Genomic DNA, 21,849 nt, shown 5'->3' with positions numbered 1-21,849 from the left:
CTGGGACAACACGCCAAAAGCATCAGCCGGCGATGGGACTCGAACACCGTGTCATTTGAACGCGAGGTTAGTGCGCTAACCTCTACACCACGTAGCCAGATAGCGAATTTAGTTTGTTTTGTTGGGCTATGCCCTGTCGGTCTGACAAGATCATTTCAGAGCCGGAAGGATGATAGGATGGAGACATTTGTCTTCTTGGCGAGCACCCTGGGTCCAGTTCATATAGAGTCCCTGGTCCCATTGCTGTTACGTGACACTTATTGGAAAGGGCGACCCCACAATGGATTCATATAGCCACTCTTACGCACCTGCACCAACGTTTCCCAAAGTGTCCCTTTGATAAGTGGCACTTTGGCAAAGTGACACTTGCCGACTGGCCTTTCTATATGAACTGGGCCCGGCCCTGGTGAGTTGCCGGGGCTGAGCCTGACCAAAGGATAGGCCGAGAAGCCCCCAAGCACTCATCGCACCCGGCTACGGGCGAGCTCGGCTTACGGGCAATCCCAAATGGGATAAAGTTTCCCGTCCAGTCCGGATCAGGGGGTTGCGGCGTGGAGGAAGATTTGAGTTTCCTGAGGATATTTTGAATACAAAAGCTCTTTATGAAACATGAAACATGCATTTTATATTACTGTAACGGTCAAAACAGCGGCCGATGTCGGTCCGACGTCGCCCCGACGTCGGCTGGACCTCAGCAATTGATCTCGGTCCGACGTCGGCCCGACGTCGGCTGGACGTCGGCTGGACGTCGGTACATGCGGGCATATCCGACATCCAGCCGATATCGTGCCGAGGTTGGACCGACGTCGGCATGCCGATGCCGAGTTGCCGACGTCACCCCGACGTCGGCCGACGTCGGGCCGACGTCGGCATGTTTACTGGGGCCGGTTCGTTAACAGGTCAATAGAGAGATCGCTACTGAATGCTACTAATGCATTAGGCTAAAAGTGCGGTAACAATATCAACTTCTCGGGGTTTTTAAGTCGGTCGATACGCCCCCCCCCCCAAGTAAGAAATCCGTGGCGACGCACTTGTATAGGTGGATTTAACTAAAACTACTGAGCCGAGTGACTTATAACGATAAAGCTTCATCTTAGAAACGACGAAGACGAAATGCCTTTTGATCTCGACATACTCGCTCCCTCTCCCCCGGTCGTCGGAATTCATCCATCAGACCCGGCATGTCGGCCGACCTGTAACCCCCCCCCCCCCCCCACAAACAAAACGTTCGCCTAGATCCTCCCTTGCCCTCTGTAGAGAGGAGGCGCCCTGTAGAGAGGAGGCGCCCTGTAGAGAGGAGGCTCCCCGGGATCCTCCGCCCCCCGGCCAAATTCTAGGTATGTGCCTGCAATTGTTCGTGCATTTTGGGAGTATTCGTGTGGCTACACGACCTGCAACTTTAAAAACAAAATTTTGTTTCCAATGATATGCAGAATGCGGGGGTTTTGCGAAATACTACAGCAGAAATTGTTCTGTGACTGTCCTGTTTTACCGATCACGATCCGCCTACTTTGTCGATACCGCTATCGTGGCCCTAGAAGCAGTCGAGGAGGTCCCTGAAACAGCCAAAAGGGAGCCATTAAACAGTCTACAATCTTTACTCAAAAACTTAACCCTTCCGAAATGAAGTGGTGATTGGTGAAAAATGAGTACCTAGATTTTAGGAAAGTGCAGGGGTACCTATAACTTTGCATTTGAAAAGAGCGGGAACATACACTGCAATTGCATAAATGTGGTTGCAAAACGTTGAGCCGGGATATAAATACCTACGCCTTATTTTATAAGCCTGAGCCTGGATCCAGGGGGGGAGATTAAGTCATATCCCTCAAGTCATAGACCCGCTTTTCACCACCATGGTCCACGCTCCCTCCCCCCCCCCCCGCTCAGCACCTTTCGTCACCGCCCCACCGGCGTCCGGGGTTCAGCCCCCCCAACCTATTATGCGATCCTACACCCCTGCCGCACATATCCTATTCCACAGCTTGTCTTTGGTGACCTGACCTTGACCTTGACCTTTGCATGACTTTGCATGCAATGCATCTTGTGTTGGTAGTCTAAGAACGCGTTTTGGGTAATCAATAGCCGTTTTCACGACGGGCTATCCGGCGAATGCGCCTGATTTGACCAAATCTGCACCTAATTTCTTTTACAGCAAATATCTTCATTTTATGAATTTATTTCAGTGTTTTAACCCGGCAGTTGCTGGGGTATTTCGCCACCCACCGTTTGCTGCGGGGGGGGGGGCGTTAAACGCCCCCAGCCGATAACTCGAGAACCAATAGGCGCAGCGAAACGCACGAGGCGGCAAACGAAAGAACGCGACGAGACGCTTCAGATGAGTACTTTTAAGTTGAATTTTGAGGTCACAGGTCGGGTCAAGGTCAGGTCAAACACCTGAAATCGGGCTTTCAGTAGCATGGACTTCAGGACTTCGCAATGGGCGCCTCTCGTCAGAAACTCTGTCAAAACGGTGCACAATCCATCATATAAGGCCTACAAGAGTGTCAGTTCCATGTAGGGGCAGTCAAGCATAGGTCAGGGTCAAGGTCAGGTCAACCGGGTAGGCACATATCCCCGAAAATCAAAACTGATATTTGCAGCCTATGACACATGTTTTATGGGTAATTTGGGCCGTAGAACACGATGGTGACATTCATTTTATCATATGTGTACGTGTTTGGCTCAAAAAGTTCAATTTAAGAAATTCATGTATCATGGTCGCGAAGTAGTCACGAGAAATTGTCAAGATTCAGTTCAAGATTTTGGAAAATGCGGAACGATAATCAATAATCGAAGATAGCCATTTGATTGTTCATGGTATTGGCATTCTAATGGCGTTTACGGCATGTCTGTATGTCTATCCTGTGATTTTATATGATTTTTTGAACATATGCCGTTTTTGGTCGAAAACTCAAATCATGACGTCACTAAAACCTCGATATCTCAAAAATTTCCGACAGAATTTTTTGAAACTGTCAAAATAAACTTCAATCAATTCCCTACAGGTACCCAAAATTTGGCGCGCCTGCGGCGCGCCATTTTTATGCTATGGCCCCGCGAAAAAAGTGGGGGCGTCTAACGCCCCCCCAGCAACTCGCGGGTTAATCGATGATGCTCTCTGATAATATGACAAAGCAGGCATATAAGCAGTTAGTGCGAGTTGCAACCCTAGCTGATAGCTGCTAAGAGACACACTGAACCTGATTTGACCAAATCTGCACCAGATGTGTACCAGATGGCCGTCGTGAAAACGGCTACATATTATCAGTTCATTAATCGCCAGCAGCGCTCCAACTCCGATACTGTAGAATCTTACGATTTTTACCCTTGCCCTTACCTTGCCCTGACCTGTGACCTATTAATTGGCAAAACATAATCTGCTACAGAAGTCCGTCTTCTTGAGTGCTTTCGAGTGTCATTTTTCACGCCTTTCGAGGACCGTTGGTTCGGAAGTTGCTAGGCCGGCAGGATCTGCCTCCCCCCCCCCCCCCAGCACAGAGGGACGCGTATGATGGAAAAGCCCAGCGGGGTGCGGGTTACGACACTAAAGTGTAGAAATACTGAAGTCAGAAGTGAGGAGGCTCACCGCCACCTTCTTCTTCTTCTTCGCCGCACGTCACGTGGACGCGCCCGCAGGCGCGTCGGACGGGGGCTGGTCGAGCGGCGGCTCGGACCGCCCCACCCGCCGAATGTAGTCCACTATCTTGCCGGCCGGCCCGGAGAGGACCTCGTCAAGGGATGGCAGGGGTCCCCCCCAGAGTCGGCGTCTCGTGGAGGCGAATGCTGGGCACTCGGTGAGAAGGTGGCGAACGGTATCCTCGGCACCGCACTCCCGGCAGAGAGGGTCCGGGGTGAGCTCCAGGCGGTGGAGCGTCGCTCGTGCCAGGGGGCAGTAGCCGGTCCGCAACTGCGACACGGTCACTTGCCCCCAGCGCGGGAGGTCTTGGAGTCCAGGCGTGGGCTGGGGGTGCGGGTGCCGGTGTGCACGCGTGGCCTGCATTTCCCTGGCGCGCTGCCGTATGGCGGTTCGGGCGCTGGCCAGATCGATGGGCGTCTCCGACTGGGCGCACTCGGCCGCCGCACGGTTAGCCAGCCTGTCTGCCGCCTCGTTGCCGGCGATGTCGGCATGGCCTGGGACCCACTGGAGGATGATGGCCGTGTTCTGTTCCCCCAGTGAGTCCATCGCGGCCCAGACGCGCTCGGCGAGGACCAGCTGCTGGGCCTCCGGTCCGCGTTGGAGTAGCTGAAGGCCGGAGAGGGAGTCGGTGCACAGCAGACATGTCTTGATGCGGCTCCTGGTCTCCCCCGGTTGTGCCAGCAGACAGGTGAACGCCGCCAACATCGCTGCGAGTTCGGCCCGCATACTGCTGCAGGCCGAGCCCGCCGGCACCAATGTCTCCACTTCGCGGTTCTCCCGGTGCAGCTGGATCAGCGCACCGCCGCCTCCGTCCCTGGTGCCGGACTTGGCGGAGCCGTCGGACCAGATGGTGCAGTCCGGGTTGACCATGGCTATGGCCTCGAGGGCGGCAGCTTTCCTCACGGCGGGTGGATCGTCTCTTCTGGTGGCGCGCGGGAGGGAGAGACGGAAGGTGACCGCGGCTGCTGGGTTGGTCCACGGCGGCTGTTCCGGGACCAGGGCCAGCGGTTCCCGTGGGAGGTCCGCTAGACCCGCCTCCTTGGCCATCCACTGACTGACCCGCCGGAAGCACGGTTTGAAGGGCAGCGCCGTGTCCTCGCTCGGGGGGTCCGGCGGCGGTTCGCCGCGTCTTCTGGCCTCAGTGCGCGCTCGCTGCCAGGCCTCATGAGCCCTGTGCTTGAGGCGTGGGCGGACGTGTCGCTCGGTGAGGGCTCTGGCGGGGTCTCCTGGCGGCAGTCTGGCGAGTCGCTCCTGCTCCATTGCTGCTATTTCCCTGCCTCTCACTGCGAGTGGTGGCAGGCCGGCCTCGGTGATGAGGGTCTCCGAGTTTGTGAGGCGGATGCAGCCAGTAATCACTCTGGCGCACTTGTGCTGCTCTGCCTCGAGCCGGGCCCGCACGGAGGGTGCAGCGTGAGTGGAGTTGAGGGCAGCTCCGTAGTCGGCCACGCTGCGGATGTACGCGATGTAGGCCGCACGCAGCGTGGCTTGGTCACTGCCGTATGACCTGCCCGCCAGAGCTGTCAGACAGCGTCGGCGCTGTGCCATCCTCTTCTTCACTTCCTCGATGTGGTTGGTGAAAGTGAGCTGGCTGTCCAGGGTCAGCCCCAGGAAGGTCGGGTTCTTCTCGTGCGCGAGCTGGTCGCCTTTGAAGGTCAGTGTCGGGACGGCCTTTCCGTTGACCTCCTTGGCGTGTAGCGAGAAGGTGGTGAAGACGCACTTGCTTGGGCTGGCCTCGACCTTCCACTTGTCCAGCCAGCGGGCGACTTGGTCCAGATCCGGTTGCAGCTGGTCGGCGCACGCCTGCAGCGAACGTCCAGTAGCCAGGAGGGCGGTATCGTCCGCGTAGAGAGAGCGGGTGGTGTTGGTGTTGACCGCCACCTTCACCGCCACCTCCACCCCCTCCCCCTTACCCACCCCCAGGGCCCAGCGGGCACATGTTCCTATAAATCAACTATGGCCTATGGCCACCGCCGCACCGCCGCACCGCCCCGCCACCTAGCGGTGTTGCCTTCATGAGGACAATGTCGGTATTTGTCACCTTATTGAGGCGTTCAAACTCGCTTTATGTGAAACCAATAAAGGCATTTTGATTGACTCGCTGGTGCAATGCAGCTCCGACTTCCGAGTCAGCCGGCTCTGTCCTAGCGCGCATGACTTCGGTGACCCGCCACGGTAACCTTGAAAGCTTTCGAAGTTTTCTATTTTTATTCCCCTGAACAAAGAATCTTGACAATAAAATCACGAGGATAGGTACTCGGCGGCAGGATTACTGGATTACTTCTCAACGGGTTCTGACGGATTTCTTTTTCTTTTGCATTCGGAAAATCAAAGGCCAGAAAACTTCAACTTAGCTGCGCCATTTTTTAGTCTCTGCCCGTCACGAGTAGTAGCTATCTTGCTCGTCCCGTGGTCTTGCCCGTCACGACCCTTAGCTTGTCCCAGGCCAGCCCAGCCAGCAAAGTAATCTTGCAGCCAGCACTTGTATTTAGCCCAAGTTTAGGATCGCCGAGTGCTTGGCGTGCTGAAGTTGGGTTTGAGTTGAAAGCTGAAATATTAGCTGGCTGTGGATCTAAATAGCGTAGTGCTGCTTTGACAAGCTGTAATGTGGTCGTTTTATATCAATTAGTCGCTTCGACGCTTCGCTTCCATAGATCATTGCTATATCTGGACGGAACATTTTAACCGACCTATAGTTTCATCAGCAGAACGTTTTGTTTGAGCGGGTTATTCGAGGCGATCGAATAACCCGGACAGAAAACCAACCCGAAAAGTGATGTTTGTTCGGCTGTTTGTCATATGTGCCACGCAGCTGTCTTTTGTGGTCACAACAGACTATTGCACCGAAGGGAAGTGTGGATCTACGCACACACTATGCAAATACCCCGAAGAAACTCCCGGAGAAAAATGCCTCTCGATGTCGGGCTCCGGTATCAAAGCTGAGGAGGTGGAAAGCCTCCTGCACCTTCACAACAAGCGGAGAGACCACGTCGCCGCCGGAAAGGAGTCGCGGACCCTCGGCGGGGCGCTGCCGCAGGCGGCCAACATGGGCGCTCTGACGTGGGACAGGGAGCTGGCTCGCGCGGCGCAGCGCTGGGCGCTGCAGTGCACCATCGAGCACGACCAGTGCAGAGACATGCCCGGGATGCCCGTCGGACAGAGTCTGGCCTTCAACGGCAACACCAAGCAGCTGCCGTCCAACGTCACACAGCTGGCCTCGATGTGGTACGAGAACGAGGTGGCCTCGTACGACACCCAGGGCAGCTCCGCCTTCCACTACTCGATGGAGACCAGCCACTTCACCCAGTGGATCTGGGCCCGCTCCTACAAGCTCGGCTGCGGATATTCTGGATTTCAGGACGGCAAGATGCACAAGCACCTGTTGGTCTGTAACTACGGGCCCGGTGGGAACATTGAGGAGCACGACCTGTACCTGGCTGGTGCGCCGTGCTCCAAGTGTCCCAACGGTACCACCTGCGGCGGGGACGCGCGCTACGCGAACCTGTGCAGCTCGGACAGCGGAGAGGTGCCCGACCTGCCGGACGAGGACATCGTATGGGTCTCCGGGTCAGCCGCGCCCACCGGCACTCCGTCAGTGGGACTGCGCTGCGTGATTGTGGCCGTATGTGTGACTCTGCTCGTCAGCGGCCGTAAGCCAGACTAATGGTGGCCGGTGGATATACATACACTACCGTATTTACAAATAGCTGACGCTCAATGAAAGGCGGCCGAAAAGTGTTGCTGGAGGTTGGAACAGTCCTATATTATAGTAAGTAGTAACCCTATGTTTGAGAAATACGCAATGGTCTGCACTAGTCGCTCATTGGTCGATATTATTCTGGCAAACTGTTTATTATGCTTTCATGCACTCGAGCCGATTAAGTGAAAATGGGAGGAGAAATATGTGCTGGAACTAAAAAGGTGCCGTCGAGATGCCGTTTCTGCTTGACAGAGTAAAGTAGACGTGATGGATGGGTCAGATGTCTTATGACTGCCCTACATAGTGGAGAACATATGATAATGTGTAGCTAGTTATTGCGCCGTTTACCGTTGCCACGCCATTCCTGTGCTCGTTCCAATATCCACCATTATCCGATGTGTGCCTGCCCAGTGCCCAGTTGTCCAATGCCCAGCACAAAGCAGCTGCAAAGGTTTATTCTGTTCGTTTGGCAGTTTCTTTCTAACAGCGGGATCCTGCGGAGCGTTGGATAGACTGTGCCGCAATACATGCCTGTCAGGCGGGACAGTCTACCTTTCAGTGAACGCGCGTAGGCATTCGGCAGAACGCAAGAAATGACTGTTCGCGCAAGCAGTTTGCTGGATGGTAGGAGGTTTAAAGTACGTACCTACCAAGAAAAAACCAAAGCCGGACCTATCGGTTTTCCTAGTCATAGGGGAAAGTGGGGTAAGACGGGCACCTTAACTTTACCGACCAGCACAGCTCGCAACAAATACCCGATATTATGCCGCATTGATACAGTCGCTCGTTGGTCTCAAGTGCTTCGGAAATGGCAGTATACGAGATTCGTGCAGAAGGCGTATGCTCGTATATAGGCCCTAGATCAGAAGCCATGTAGGACCGTTTTTCACATTCATTATTCGAGAATAAACTGTGCCGAAGGAATATTGCTAACATGTCTGTGAGTATCGGAATCGAACATATTCTTATTAGAAATGCTTCTTTTTTCCTACAGCAACAAAAATATTTTCACCATTACAGACCCATTGGATTCATAAATGCCCGTCTTACCCCAAACTCAATGCCAGAAGTTCAGCACGATTTTTTATGTGGACAATTTGATGCAGACAAAGCAAATCCGCGGTAAATGAACACTGGTGGCATATGAGTGTACCACAAGTGATTGCGAGTTTTTAACTCTATAGTGCTGCACACAAAAGCTTGCACAATACATTATGGATCTTTTCAATGAAATGAGTGTTTTAAAGAAATCAAAATAAAAGTTGATCGACTAAACACAAATTCACCAGACTTCAATGGTGGTGTGTAGCAGGGGCGGATCCAGCCGATCCGTTTGGGGAGGGCAAAAGTTTAGCCGACCATCGGCGACCCCGACCCACCACCGCACGAGTGACCAAGTTACTTCACAACGCCAGTTACACCATCTTACCGTAAGATGGTGTAAAATGTCTTATGTTAATCTGTGCCCAGCCGCGCTGGGGCTCCTGGATTTTCACGCCCCTGGGGGATGTTTGAACGCCCATATCCCTTCTAACTCGGCTCCTGGGCCACGTAGCAACACGCGGTAGGCGGCGTTTGAAAGAGTGTCAAACATAATGACCAAATTACCCCAGTCACTTTTAAGGTCAGGTCAGATGTCAGATCACCAGAGCCCATCAAAGGCCAAATCCCGATAATATTTAGGCCCAGTTTCGACAATTTTTGAAGAACTGGCGCATAACTCGGAAACGAATAGAGCCAGAGCGCCCCAGAAAAGCTAATTTGATAGCACTGTTACTGCTATTTCTGGATAATTCGCTCAGATTCGACCTAAGATCAACGGTGTAGCCTCCGGGGGAAACTGCCATAATATACACTATTTTTACGGGAACGGATTTTCTGCGATACCTTTTGAATCAAACCTTGTGCGATCTTACTTTTACCGGCATCGTGTAAATTCGGCATTAGCGAATTGCTGCAAACTATTGCATATCTTTCGTGACCTGAGATGATCTCAGGGACATGAGGAGGGGTCACGGGTGCTATTTTCCGGTTCACTATGTGCTGTTTAGGTTGTAACTCGGTATTGTTAAGAGTGACGTTTCTTATAAATTTAGCACGAATGTTTGAAAGGGCGGATTGACGGGAGCTGGACCTACGCTAAGCAGAGCTTGTTGCGTAGAGCCCGACCCCTACCGTCCGATAGCGTAATTCCGGGTGACAGGAGAATTTAGTTTAACGTTTAACGATGCCAATGTTTTACGTGCCCTTCAAAAACGGACACGGCCTGTCCCACTCCTGACTTTGAATGGCTGCGGCTGCTCCCACCAACCTCAGACCATCCCCGTCAGGAGTCTCAAATATCGAGCGCCGGAGCGACTCAAACCCGGGCTCTCACTACCGGGAGTCCACTGCTTTACCAACCGAGCTACCGGGCAGGAGGTTTGCCCCAAAAAGGTGCCTTTCAATTTTCTCTTATTGACTTATAGTGGAGAGGTCGCAAAAATGACCTAGCCCTAGGTCATCGATATAAAAATCATGTGACTAACATTTTGTACATAGGTACTGTTACCCTTATTAACTGCTGAAAGTTTCAAAGCGATCCGTCACTCGGTTTAGCTATGGCAAGCATTGGAACTGTTTTAGGTTATGTCACTTGACGTAGCACCTACAGCTTAGTGACTTCGTGACCTTGAGAGACCTTGGTCTGACATTTTCAGAACATATGCAAAAAATAGGTATAAAATGGCGGCTAGGCACGTCGCCGTTTTTTTTTTTTACGCGGAACGCTCCACAGCAATGAGGCTCCCAACAAATGACAAAACTGTGGATTTCTTAGGTAATTTCGAATATATGGTGGTGGGCGTCTTACCCGACTGGGCATCTTGCCCCGTGTTACCCCACACCATGGCCATTGGCCACACTGCATATGCTTATGCATGCATTCAGTTCAGGGGTTCAATCTAATATCAGCATATCGACCCAAAATATCAGCAGCCAGTGGTCAGCTCCTTCCTTCGGAATGGCCGTCACGGAAAGAAACCCTGCTTTTCGTCCATATAGGCATCGACGCCGTATAAGTTTTGCTCATCGCTACATGTTTTGGGAGGGGCAAAAAGTTAGTCTTGCCCACACGATTTGGCTTTGGGGAGGGCAAATGCCCATTTTGCCCTCCCCTGGATCCGCCACTGGTGTGTAGTGGGAAAGGCAATTCTGGTCCTAATTTTTCTCGCTCGTAGCGCTATTGGTTTGGTCTGCAGAAGGGGCGCCCGTCTTACCTACCCTGACCGTCTTACCCCACTTTCCCCTACACCCCCACCGAGCGGCCTTTCAACGATTTGCCCTTATGAAGCTAAAGCCTCGGGGAGGGAAAACGGGCGTGTGCGCCGTCAGAAGACACAGCGGCTGCTTCCCTATTTTAACCCGCGCCGGGCCGGTGCTCCGCGACTTCCGCGCCGGGCGGGAGGAGGGGGTGTCTGAACACCCCTCCCCCCGTCTAACTCGGCTCCTGACCTGGGCCACGTAGCGACACGACACGCGGCAAGCGGCATTCGAAAGAGCGTCAAAAATAGTGACGGAAACGCTTCAGTCATTTTTTAGGTCAGGTCAAAGGTCAGGTCGCAAGAGGTCATCAAAGGTCAAATTTAGTCCATTTTAACATTTTTGGAAACTGTCAGCGGATAACTCGGGAATAAATAGAGCTACAGCGCTGCGGAAAAGCGCATTCGATAGCCCTTTTACAGACCTTTCTGAATATTGTTCTCAGATTTGACCTCAGGTCAACGATTTAACCTTGGAGTCCAGAGAGCAAAAACTCAAAAAATGGCAGTTTTCAGTCACGGAAATAATAAATTATGATTCAAGTAAGCCACAACATAGCTTTTGCCAGCATCGTGTTCCTCTCGTCGAGACACGTCGAATGAAAAGTTGACCTTGAAAGGTCATTTTGAAAATTTGACCTAAGCTCAAGGTCATGGCCTGACCGGTAAGGGTCGTGTTGCATATCAGTCGATTCGTATCGTCGAGCTGAAGATATTTGACGTGCTTTCATCGCTCTAGCATGTCTGTATTATAAGTTGTTGTCAAAAATCTGTTGGGGACTTTTCATGACCTGATATGACCTCAGGGACATGAGGAAAGGTCGCGACTGCTATTTTCCGTTCAGCTTGTCAATTTTACCTGTAACTCAACGTTAGAGAGTGTTGGAATGACGTTCGTCGAAAAGAGACTCTGTTTAATTTTCCCCCGTTGACTTACGAGTAAGAGTAGGTATAATGGAGAGGTCGCAAAATTGACCTGACCTTAGCTCACCGATGTCAAAATTCCGAGGTCTGAATTTTGTACGTGCTGTTAATCTTATCAATCGCTGAAAGTTTCAAGGTGATCGTTCAGTCGGCGTAGCTATGAAGAGGATTCAATTCTTTTCTGAGGTGAGGTCACTTGACGTGACCTGGTGCCCTGACCTTGAGAGCCCTGGGTCTGAAATTTTCACATGTGCGGAAAAGATTCATAAAGAGGCGTGCGCGCAGGCGTTTTTGAGACATCTGCGGAAAACGCAGGGGGGATGTTCAACCCTCCCCCTGCCCCGCGGGCGTTAACTCGCGCCCGGCTGGGGGTCCTGGATTTCCACGCCCTGCTGGGGGGTGTTTGAACACCCCCCTTCTAACTCGGCTCCTGGGCCACGTAGCGATACCCGGAAGACGGTGTTCGAAAGAGCGTCAAAAATAAAGACGAAATCAATTGGGTCAATTTTTTGGTCAGGTCAAAGGTCAGGTCACCAGAGGTCATTGAAGGCAAAATTTCGCAGATTTCCAGGTCGAATGTCGACAATTTCCAAGAAGCCAACGCATAACTCGGGAACCAATAGAGCTACAGCGCCGAGGGAGGAAAAGCGCATTCGATAGCCCTATTAACGCCCTTTCTGATTAATTCTCTCAGATTTGACCTAACGTCAACGGTTTTGCCTTCAGGGGGCAAAAACTGCAAAAATAGCCGATTTTTTTAGAAACAGTTTTTGTGCAATAACTGTTGACCCAAGCCTCGACGAGCTTACTTTTACCGGCATCGTGTTCGTCTCGTCAAGGAACATCGAATGAACTATAACTTGACCTTGAAAGGTCAACTTGAAAATTTGACCTCAGGTCAAGGTCATGACCTCACCGGAGAGGGTCATTTTGCATATCAGTCGATCCGTATCGTCGAGCTGAACACATCTAAGGCGTTTTCATTGCTGTAGCATGCCTCTATCAAAAGTTATTTGCGAAAAACTGTTAGATACCATTCGTGACCTAAGATGACCTCAGGGGCATATGTAAACAGGGGGTCACGGACACCATTTACATGTTCAGTGTGTCTAAACCACTTGTAATTCAGTATTTGGGAGTGTTTATAATGTCTTTCGCCCAAAAGAGGCGCATTTCAATTTTCTCCCATTGACTTATAATGGGCAGGTCGCAAAATTGACCTGACCTTAGGTCATCGATATCAAAATTCTGAGATAAACATTTTGTACATGCTAGTGCTCTTAGCAATCGCTGAAAGTTTCAAAGCAATCGGTCACTCGGTGTAGCTATGGCAGACATTGACAGTTTTTATGAGGTGAGGTCACTTCAAGTGACCTGGTGACCTGACCTTGAATGACCTTGGTCTGAAATTTGCACAACATGTGTAGAATTGATGTATCACGCGCAGTGGAAGGGGGGCGGATTCCGCCCACCCCTCCTGTTTTTCGCCAATAACTCGCGCCGCAAACATGATATTAATGTGAAGTTTAGGCTACCTGTCCAGAATTGAACTGCGGATTATCTCGTGCAAGAAATAAGAAAATCGGGTCACCACTTTTCTTGTAATAGCGGTGTAAAGTCAAACATCCTGCCGCCGCGGCGGCGCGGCGGCCGGCGCTAGCCGTTACGCACCGCCTGAATTATAGACTGTGCCGGGGCGGGACGGTTCCGCCTTTACATCGCGCTCCTTACCGCTGATTATGTTCGATTCGCGTCAAATTTTGTGAGAAAACTAAGCAATGTACAGGCAATCTCATGGTTACAATTTTTTGAAAATCGGCAGGTAAAAACTTGAGTTATTAGTGTGTAAACACAAAATTGTGATTGCCGCGTTTCCCGCGTCGGCCGATCCTGCTTCAGCCGGCGACATCTTACCCTTAGCAGACTTTTAGCTGCTATATTTATTGTTTGATTAACTAGAAATTCACCATACATACTCACAAATGTATATTCTTTCGTATAATGAAAGAAAAAAGAAAATCGGCCGGTCACTTTTTGAGTTATCGGCGTGTAAACGCAAAAAAGTCGCTCATATGGCAGATTCAGATTTGACATTTGACCTCATTTGACCTTGAAGATCAAAACATCAGACCTAGGGTCATGAAATTCATACACAACAGAGTTCCCCAGGGCCTTCACATACCCTCCAAATTTCGTCTTTCTAGCTCCAGTGGAAGCTGAGATCTTAGGGGGGGGCGACATCCGCCCCCCCCCTTCCACTGGGCGTAGTACTCGCAACCCTTCCACTGCGCGTGGTATGATAAGGTGTACCAAAAACATATTGAGATATTCGCGAAAAACCACAGAGAGGGGTGTTTAAACACACCCCCCCCCCCAGCAGAGCGCGGGTTAATGTAGATAAGTCCTGAAACTTTCACATCCCTGCCAGAGATTCCGACTTTGCGAAGTTGCAACACTTTAGGACCGTGCAGAAGCTTATGACATCAGGCTTAGGTTAGTAATCTGACCTGACTTCAAAATGGGGTTGCAAAACATTCTGCTCGGATCATAGGTGTCGTGTGCTAAGTTTCAGCCCCCTCATAGCCAGTGCGTTCCGAACAATCGCAGATAAAACGTCTGTAGGTTCACCTCCCCCCCTCTCCCTGCAGCTCGGCCGCCGACAGTGAAGGCTAAAAAAGACGACTGACGTATAGAGATTAAAGGTTCGAGCCAATCTTGGTTAGAAAACTTATTCCTAATATTCATTTGTTCATTCATTCATTTCAAAATACATATGTCAAAACACTTGCAAATTGAAAATAAAAGTTGATGCTGTTTAGTGTTTGAAATGTAGGTATGTACAGTTATTTTTTTTTTTAATTCAACACATTAGTGGGTAGGAATAATATTGAGTTGTGCCATTTACCTCCTATGTGCGAAAATTTACATCAATTCAACAACATTTAACGAGTAATGAGTTATCGAAGCATTTCTAACATTAGGTATAGGTTTGTAATAGGTATGTACAGTCGTGTACAGGTTGATGGTCCACTACTCTTTATTCACCGGGTTCCTATGGCTCAGCATTGGCAGCAGCCGCCTGGTACAGGTAGGCTGTGCCGCATGACCTGAGAGTGAAGCGGCACAGTCTATCCACGCCGTTTGACATCGGCTCGGGTCGCCGGGTGGAGCGCTTTATAGACCAGCTGTTGCGTCAGACCAGCGCGGGGGGAGGGGCTCGTCTCGGTGGTTGGCGTGGGCTGGCGAGTGGTGTGGGGCGTGTTGGTGGACAATGGGGGCTGGGCAGTGGGCGGGTGTGTGTGGTCACTTGCTCCATTGCACATTTTGCGTCGCTTAACAATTGCATTCCTATTTTTTGCTAAGCACAATGCACGGAAGACCCAGCGAATATAATTTACTTTACTTGTGCATTGTGCAAAACGTGATTTGGCACGGTATCGAGGCAACCATTAGGTCTTGTGCCACATATATGCATGATATTTAGGCAATGCGTTTATGAAAATGGTAGATTGATCCTGGATGTCAATTCGTATATTAAATGTCGACATGTATTAAATGAACGAATGAATGAATCAATCAATCAATCGACAATCGACATGTAGGTATAAAACCGTATAAATGGCTCGCAACCACTAAAATCAAACCAGATCCTAACTCGGAAAAGTAGCCAGCGCCCCGATGAGGCTCGAACCTGGACTCCACGTTGAAAGTTTTGCCAATGATCCATCATCATTCCATCAAGCTAGAGCGACCGGCACCCGAAACCACAAAAACATTCATTGACTTTGCTGCCGACCTCCCGGCCCCGCCGCCCGCACGGCCAGACTTTGCCCCGGCCGTGGCCACCATCCGGTGTAGCTCAGCGTAGGAGTGCTAGACTGTCAAAATGACTGGTAGTGAGAGGCCAGGTTCGAGACGCTTCGCGTGCTGGATGTTTATTTCTGTGTGGGAGGCTTTGCGATTAGTCCACTTTTCAGAAAGATTATTTGGTGACAGGTCTGTTTTCTTTCCTTGCTGCAATTCATGAGAAGACCGTATGGACCCTTACCTGTCCTTCCGCACCCCACTTGGGAGATGGGTGTTTGAACCCCCTGGGTTTTGTGAATACCTCTAAAGCGAATTTTTGGAGGGTGGCTTACGATCGGTTCTATGCGACAAGTGACCACACACACCCAGCCTCAGGTCCGCTCACTCCCTCCCCACATCACCCCCGCCCCACACCACACTCCAGCCCGCCTCATCCACCGAGCCGAGCCAAATCGACAGGCCTGACCCTTACCCCCCTCCCCCCTGCCGGTGTAACGCAGCGTCCGGTCAAATCGCTCTACCAGGCGACCCGAGCCGGTGTCATACAGTGTGGGTAGGCTGTGCCGCTTCACTCTCGGGTCATGCGGTACAGCCTACCGGTTCCAGGCGGCTGCTGCCAATGCTGAGCCATAGGAGCCCGGTGGATAAAGAGTAGCGGACCATCAACCTGTACACGACTGTATATACTAGAGATGCACTACACAAATGATTTAGGAATACACCTATAAATGAATTATGATTCATTTCTATATGCTGTTTAGGTAAATGATTTTTAATTTATCCGTTCTACGTTCATTGAAGATATGTTGTTTTCTAATAGGGGAAGTTGGGGCAATGCCGGAGTTGGGGCAAAGCCGAAATTCGAGATATTTCGAAAACCGTAAGACATGGATGCCACCTGTCAGTGATGCTCTGAAGCTTAAGTGACTACAATTATCGCATGTTTGTTACGAGTCGTCATTCGGAATACTTCGGCTGTGAGGACGCCAAGAGCGTTTTCAAGGTACGCGTTCCTTGTACTACATGCGCCTTTGAAGCTGCATTTCTTACTCATTATGCTACCGTTTGTCTGGCCAATTCGGTCAAGTAATCTTCAGCATGTCTTTGCATAAGTGTGCTGCCTATTTGAAATTTATACGGCACGTTGAAAAGTTATGGGCCTGCAAATGAAAGTATGGCTGGCTGGGGTAATGCCGAAAACGTGCAATTACGCACGTTAAAGCACGCTACGTGGACTTTACTGCTGTAGAATAGCAACGCGAATTTTTAGTCACACAAATTACACTTTCAACCGACACAACGGCCTGTTACCTATAAGGAATTATTTACCTGGCATTTTCTTATTATATCACACAATTTTAACTTCCAGTGTGCACCAAGCGTCCTCAAGCTCTTAAAACGCGTGTCAGCTTGGATAAATTCTGGATAAAGTTTGAGATAAAGTGGCAAAACATCAATGTCGGCATTCCCCGTAGATCATTTCTCCCATTTTCGGCTTTCCCCGCAGTCCGGGGCAACGCCGAAAAAGTCACTTCTTTGATATTTTTAGTTTGTGCGCTTAACGGTATGCGAATTCATCAAATGCGCCTGGTATGTTTGAAAGGCAAAGACTGACCTCTCGAATGACGCCAACAAGAATAGCTCTTGTTGTCTACCTTGCGTGCTACGGGCGTCAGAAAAAAAGTATTCGGCGTTCCCCCAACTTCCCCTACGTCATATAATAGGTTCAGGTCGATGCGGTGTTATATTGACGTAAGGTAGGTATGCTGGGTATGCTAAGATGCAAAGCAACGTATCTATGAGTGCAGTGGAAGCATCTAAATAACACTCCCACGAGATATTATTTGCAGGCTCATGTTTGGCTTAATATGCAAAGAGGAAAAAAGGCGTGAAAATGCCGAAAATGTTTCAGAATTGCACCTGCAAGACCGGCCTTGTGCAAAACCATTGCATGCATATCTTTTATCGTTAAAATAAGTCCAGGGCACTTTTTACATATCTCGAAATGTTGTTTTTACGGAGCAGAGTACTTGTGTGGCTGTTCATAACATGGATCCCTTTTGTCGCAACAATAGATTATTGCAGCGACGTGAAGTGCATGAAAGGCCAGCACACGATGTGCATGTACTATTGGGATAGTCCTGGGGGTGAATGCAACTCTCTTACGGGTCAAGGAATCGACTCGAAACAGATTGAAGATCTACTTCATGTTCACAATCGGTACAGGGACTATCTCGCTGCCGGAAAGGAAACACGCACGATCGACGGTAGTACGATGCCTGAGGCGGCCAATATGGGTGTGCTGACCTGGGATGAGGAAATAGCTAAAATCGCGCAGCGCTGGGCTATTCAGTGCCACTTTGGTCACGATTATTGCCGAGATCTTCCTAACATGAAGGTGGGCCAGAACGTGGCCATCGATGGCAGCACCGTCTCGGGACCGCCCAACATGACCAGCCTCGCCGTGAGGTGGTACGAAAAGGAGGTCGGATTTTTCGAAGCCAGCCGCGTAGCCAGTTACCAGCACTTCATGCAAACCGGTCACTTCACCCAGTGGATTTGGGCCACCTCGTACAAGATCGGCTGCGGCTACGCCGGCTTCAAGAGTGACACGATGAACAAAAACTTCCTTGTCTGTAACTACGGTCCGGCCGGCAATGTGGCACGCCAGCCCATCTACCAGCAGGGGTCGCCGTGCTCCGCCTGTCCGCGCGGAACGACGTGCGGCGGCGACAGCCGCTACCCGAACCTCTGCAAGGCAGAAGGTGGTCACTCTGCCTTCGGAGAGGGTCAGTACGAAAAGCTAAACTCAGGCTCGGTGCCGGGGCGCAGTGCCCTGCTGGCCGGTCTGTGCGGCGCTCTGGTCGTCTGTGCGTCTGTCCAACTGCTGCTGTGACACAGACAGCTAGTGTCTGCTCCCCGACGGACGGTAGTGTACCATGCCTTAGCCTCGACCACTGCGCGCCCTCTGGTGATGGCGTGGGGAGGATGTGATGTGAGCCATGTGCAAGGTGACGCATTTCCATCCACAACGGACAGGTGTGCGTGTTGAACATGTTCCCGAGTGCTGCCGATCGCCGCTGCTCCTACAAATATGTTGAATGATCTGTGAATACAAGTGACTGGCTAATCAATAATACATGTCGTACCTACATACAACGATCCCCATTGGTTGTTCTACATGTCTTTTTTATCGTTGTAAAATCCAGAATATGAAGTAATAAAAAATAATATACCTATGTTAGAGAAGTAGGAAGGTAGATACTGGGTACTGTCTTTCCACCTACCTTCTAATTTTGAGAAGGATCGAGTCAAAAATGCAGAAGTTATTCAAATTTTAATCACGTTATAACCAACAAAATTTTCGAAAAATGACATCTTTGGACGTTTTAGACCTCGTGCGGGAACAAAGAAGCACCATTCGAATCTTCGATTCAACCTGAAACATTGCATCAGATACACAACTTTTTGGGTCTTAATCTTCTTCAAAATTTGACCTCACTTGACCTGACCTTGACCTGAATTTTATCCAAATATGATCCACATCACTAATTGAGTATGGTCATTGAGCTCGATGATTAAAATGACCCACACAACGTGTACCGCACATATCCTATTCCACAGCTTGTCTTTGGTGACCTGACCTTGACCTTGACCTTTGCATGACTTTGTATGCAATGCATCTTGTGTTGGTAGCCTAAGAACGCGTTTTGGGTAATCAATATCAGTTCATAAATCGCCAACTGCGCTCCAAGTCCGATACTGTAGAATCTTTCGATTTTTACCCTTGCCCTTACTTTGCCCTGACCTGTGACCTATTAATTGGCAAAACATAACCCGCGCCCCGTTGGGCTCTGCCGAGCAAGGCGCCCTGTTGTCCCAACGCGCCTCAGGGGGGGGGGGGCAATTTGCCCCCCCCCCCCTGAGATCTCGAGAACCACGCAACCTAGCGACAAGCGGCAAACGGTGTTGGATAGCCCTATCAGGAACTACCTTGTGATCCAATTTTATTGACCTAGGTCAAGCCGATGACGTCACAGGTCAGGTCAAAGGTCGAATTTTCACCGTTTACAGACATTTCAAGAAATGCGTTGTAAAATCGAGTAAAATGCATTGAATTGAAAATCATCGATGGGAAAATGTTCTTCAAACACATATTTTGCTAGTTGAGGTCACTGATACCAGGTCAGGTCACAGAGTTCAGGTCACTGGGGGTCACAATATGAAAGTGTCGTGTGATACATGTTTATGGTCCATTTTACATGACAAATGCGATTATGTGGGTCAGGTAGCCTTTGGGGCCAGCTTAGGTCACGTTTGGGTCAAGGTCAGGTCAAGGTCAGGTCAAGGTCAGGTCAAGGTCAGGTCAAGGTCAGGTCAAGGTCAGGTCAAATGAGGTCAAATTTCAAAGTTGATATCTTTGCATAAAATGGGTATCGATTCGATGCAGCTCGTCACGGGGAGCTCAATGGTGGTCTTTGTTTTGCCCTATGTGGTCTAGAATCGCTAAAAATTCAGTTCAAAAATTTGACATCATTTTTGAACAGTTTTTTTCGCTATAACTTGGCCAAAAAACAAGATATTGATCTGAAATTTGATATGTATGTAGAAGAGCGCAGGGACTATCACATATATTCCTTTTTTTCGAAATTCGGATTTTTTTTTTTGTTTCTAAACAAATCATTTTTTTGAATTTTTTGGGGAAAAAACCCAAAATTTTGAAAATCCGAGAGGCAGTTTTGTAGTGCCGCTTTTTGTCTACTAGACCATATACCTAAAGAACTTTGAAATTGCTTGGTAACTGTAGATTTGGTGAGCGTTTCAAGATTGCATGTTTTTTTGCTCATTTTTGCTCGAACATGACCTCAGTTTAACCTCAATAACTCCTGATCTAAGGTGACATAAGACTTGAAATTTGGTGTGAAGGTGTCAAATTGATGCCAGGGAAGGTACTGAAAATTTGGCGGTGCTGCGCGTCGCCGTTTTCTTGCTATTCAGGAAAAAACACAGGGGGCGAGGGATAATCCATGCTACAGAAGTTCGTCTTCTTGAGTGCTTTCGAGTGTCATTTTTCACGCCTTTCGAGGACCGTCGGTTCGAAAGTTGCTAAGGCCGACAGGATCTGCCCCCCCCCCCCAGCACAGAGGGACACGTATGACGGAATAGCCCAGCGGGGTGCGTGTTACGACATTCTAAAGTTTCGCGAAGATGGATTTTAGAAGACATTTTAGAAATACTGAAGTGGGCAGGCTCACCGCCACCTCCACCCCCTCCTCCTTACCTACCCCCAGCGGGCACATGTTCCTATATAAATCAACTATGGTCATATGGCCAACTCAAAATTCGCCAAGAACCTATCAACTCATTGTCATCATCAAACAATTATATCAGCCTCTATCACATGTATTGAAGAAACTGATGATGACCTTAGCATGACGCTACGTCACATTACCGGGTGAAATTTCCCTACTCTGCAGTATTCAGCAGGCACCCAATTAAAGACGGTTTAACCCGCACAGCTTGGGGCCACGCTCTGCTTGGGAAAGAGTGTGTTTGCATCCCCCCCTCTAACTCGGCTCCTGGGCCACGTAGCGACACGCAGTAAGCGCGGCATTCGAAAGAACGTCTATAATAAGGACGAAAACACTTCGGTCAATTAAGGTCAGGTTAAATGTCCGACTCCGATGATAAGAATTCAGAGGTCATCCAAGGTAAAATGTTGCCCATAGGCGCGGGAACCGGGGGGCAGTGGGGGCAGCTTGCCCCCCCCCCCCAACTCTGGGGCCGTGGGGGCGGTGCCCCCACAACTTTGAGACGGAATACCGCACTTTTGCAATTGTTTTCTTTTTTGTTGATAAAAAAAAACAAAGAGGTGGAAAATGAGTGGTCTAAAACCGGTGAGAAAACTAGATTTGGGGGTATCCTAGTTTGATCTCTATTATGGTGTGCCCCCCTCCCCAGTCTGAAAGTAGTTCCCACGCCTCTGATGTTGCCTACTTTAACACGCGCACCGACGGGGGTCTGCGCCAACTGAGTACCGACGGGGGGGGGACGGATGACCGCCCCCCTGAGATCTTGAGAACAAAGCAAGATAGCGACAAGCGGTAAACGGCATCGGATACGCACGGACAAGGTCTACAATTTTTACTAAGGTCATTTTCAGGTCAGGTCAAAGATGACGTCACAGTGGTCACAAAAGTCAAAATGGCGGTGCCAGATATGGAGAGTTTTTCTCGAATAACTTTCGAACTGGTCAAGATAGGAACAAACTAAGGGCACCATCGTGATTCTCTCGTCAATCCGCATCGAATGATATATCGACACCTTTTTTTAAACCCCACATCTGCTCTCCCGTGAATATCCGGGAGGCACGAAAGATCTCCTTTTAAAAGTGTCCAATCGTCCGATCCTGATCAAATATGTGTGTTCGTAGGCCTGTTCTGGTATTGCTTTAGCTGCCAAGACAGATAAACTTGAGAAAAATC

At 49.9% G+C, this 21,849-nt stretch overlaps 2 protein-coding genes across 2 annotated transcripts; both read left to right on the top strand.

The window, feature by feature from the left end:
• The first annotated feature begins 5,929 nt into the window (after positions 1 to 5,929).
• LOC122383730 (venom allergen 5-like) lies at positions 5,930 to 7,880 on the top strand. The gene has a single exon (XM_043370454.1). The coding sequence runs from the start codon at positions 6,411 to 6,413 to the stop codon at positions 7,296 to 7,298; it is 888 nt and encodes a 295-aa protein (XP_043226389.1). The 5' UTR covers positions 5,930 to 6,410; the 3' UTR covers positions 7,299 to 7,880.
• Positions 7,881 to 17,246: 9,366 nt separating this feature from the next.
• Positions 17,247 to 18,490, top strand: LOC122383769 (venom allergen 5-like). The gene has a single exon (XM_043370520.1). It carries the CDS (start codon positions 17,370 to 17,372, stop codon positions 18,258 to 18,260), a length of 891 nt encoding a protein of 296 aa, XP_043226455.1. The 5' UTR covers positions 17,247 to 17,369; the 3' UTR covers positions 18,261 to 18,490.
• Positions 18,491 to 21,849: the final 3,359 nt, after the last annotated feature.

The sequence above is a fragment of the Amphibalanus amphitrite genome, unplaced genomic scaffold, assembly GCF_019059575.1.
Source record: "Amphibalanus amphitrite isolate SeventyFive unplaced genomic scaffold, NRLGWU_Aamphi_draft 000172F_arrow, whole genome shotgun sequence".
NCBI lineage: Eukaryota > Metazoa > Arthropoda > Thecostraca > Balanomorpha > Balanidae > Amphibalanus > Amphibalanus amphitrite.
Note: the sequence above shows the minus strand (reverse complement) of the source record. Positions and strands in the feature narration are given on the sequence as shown.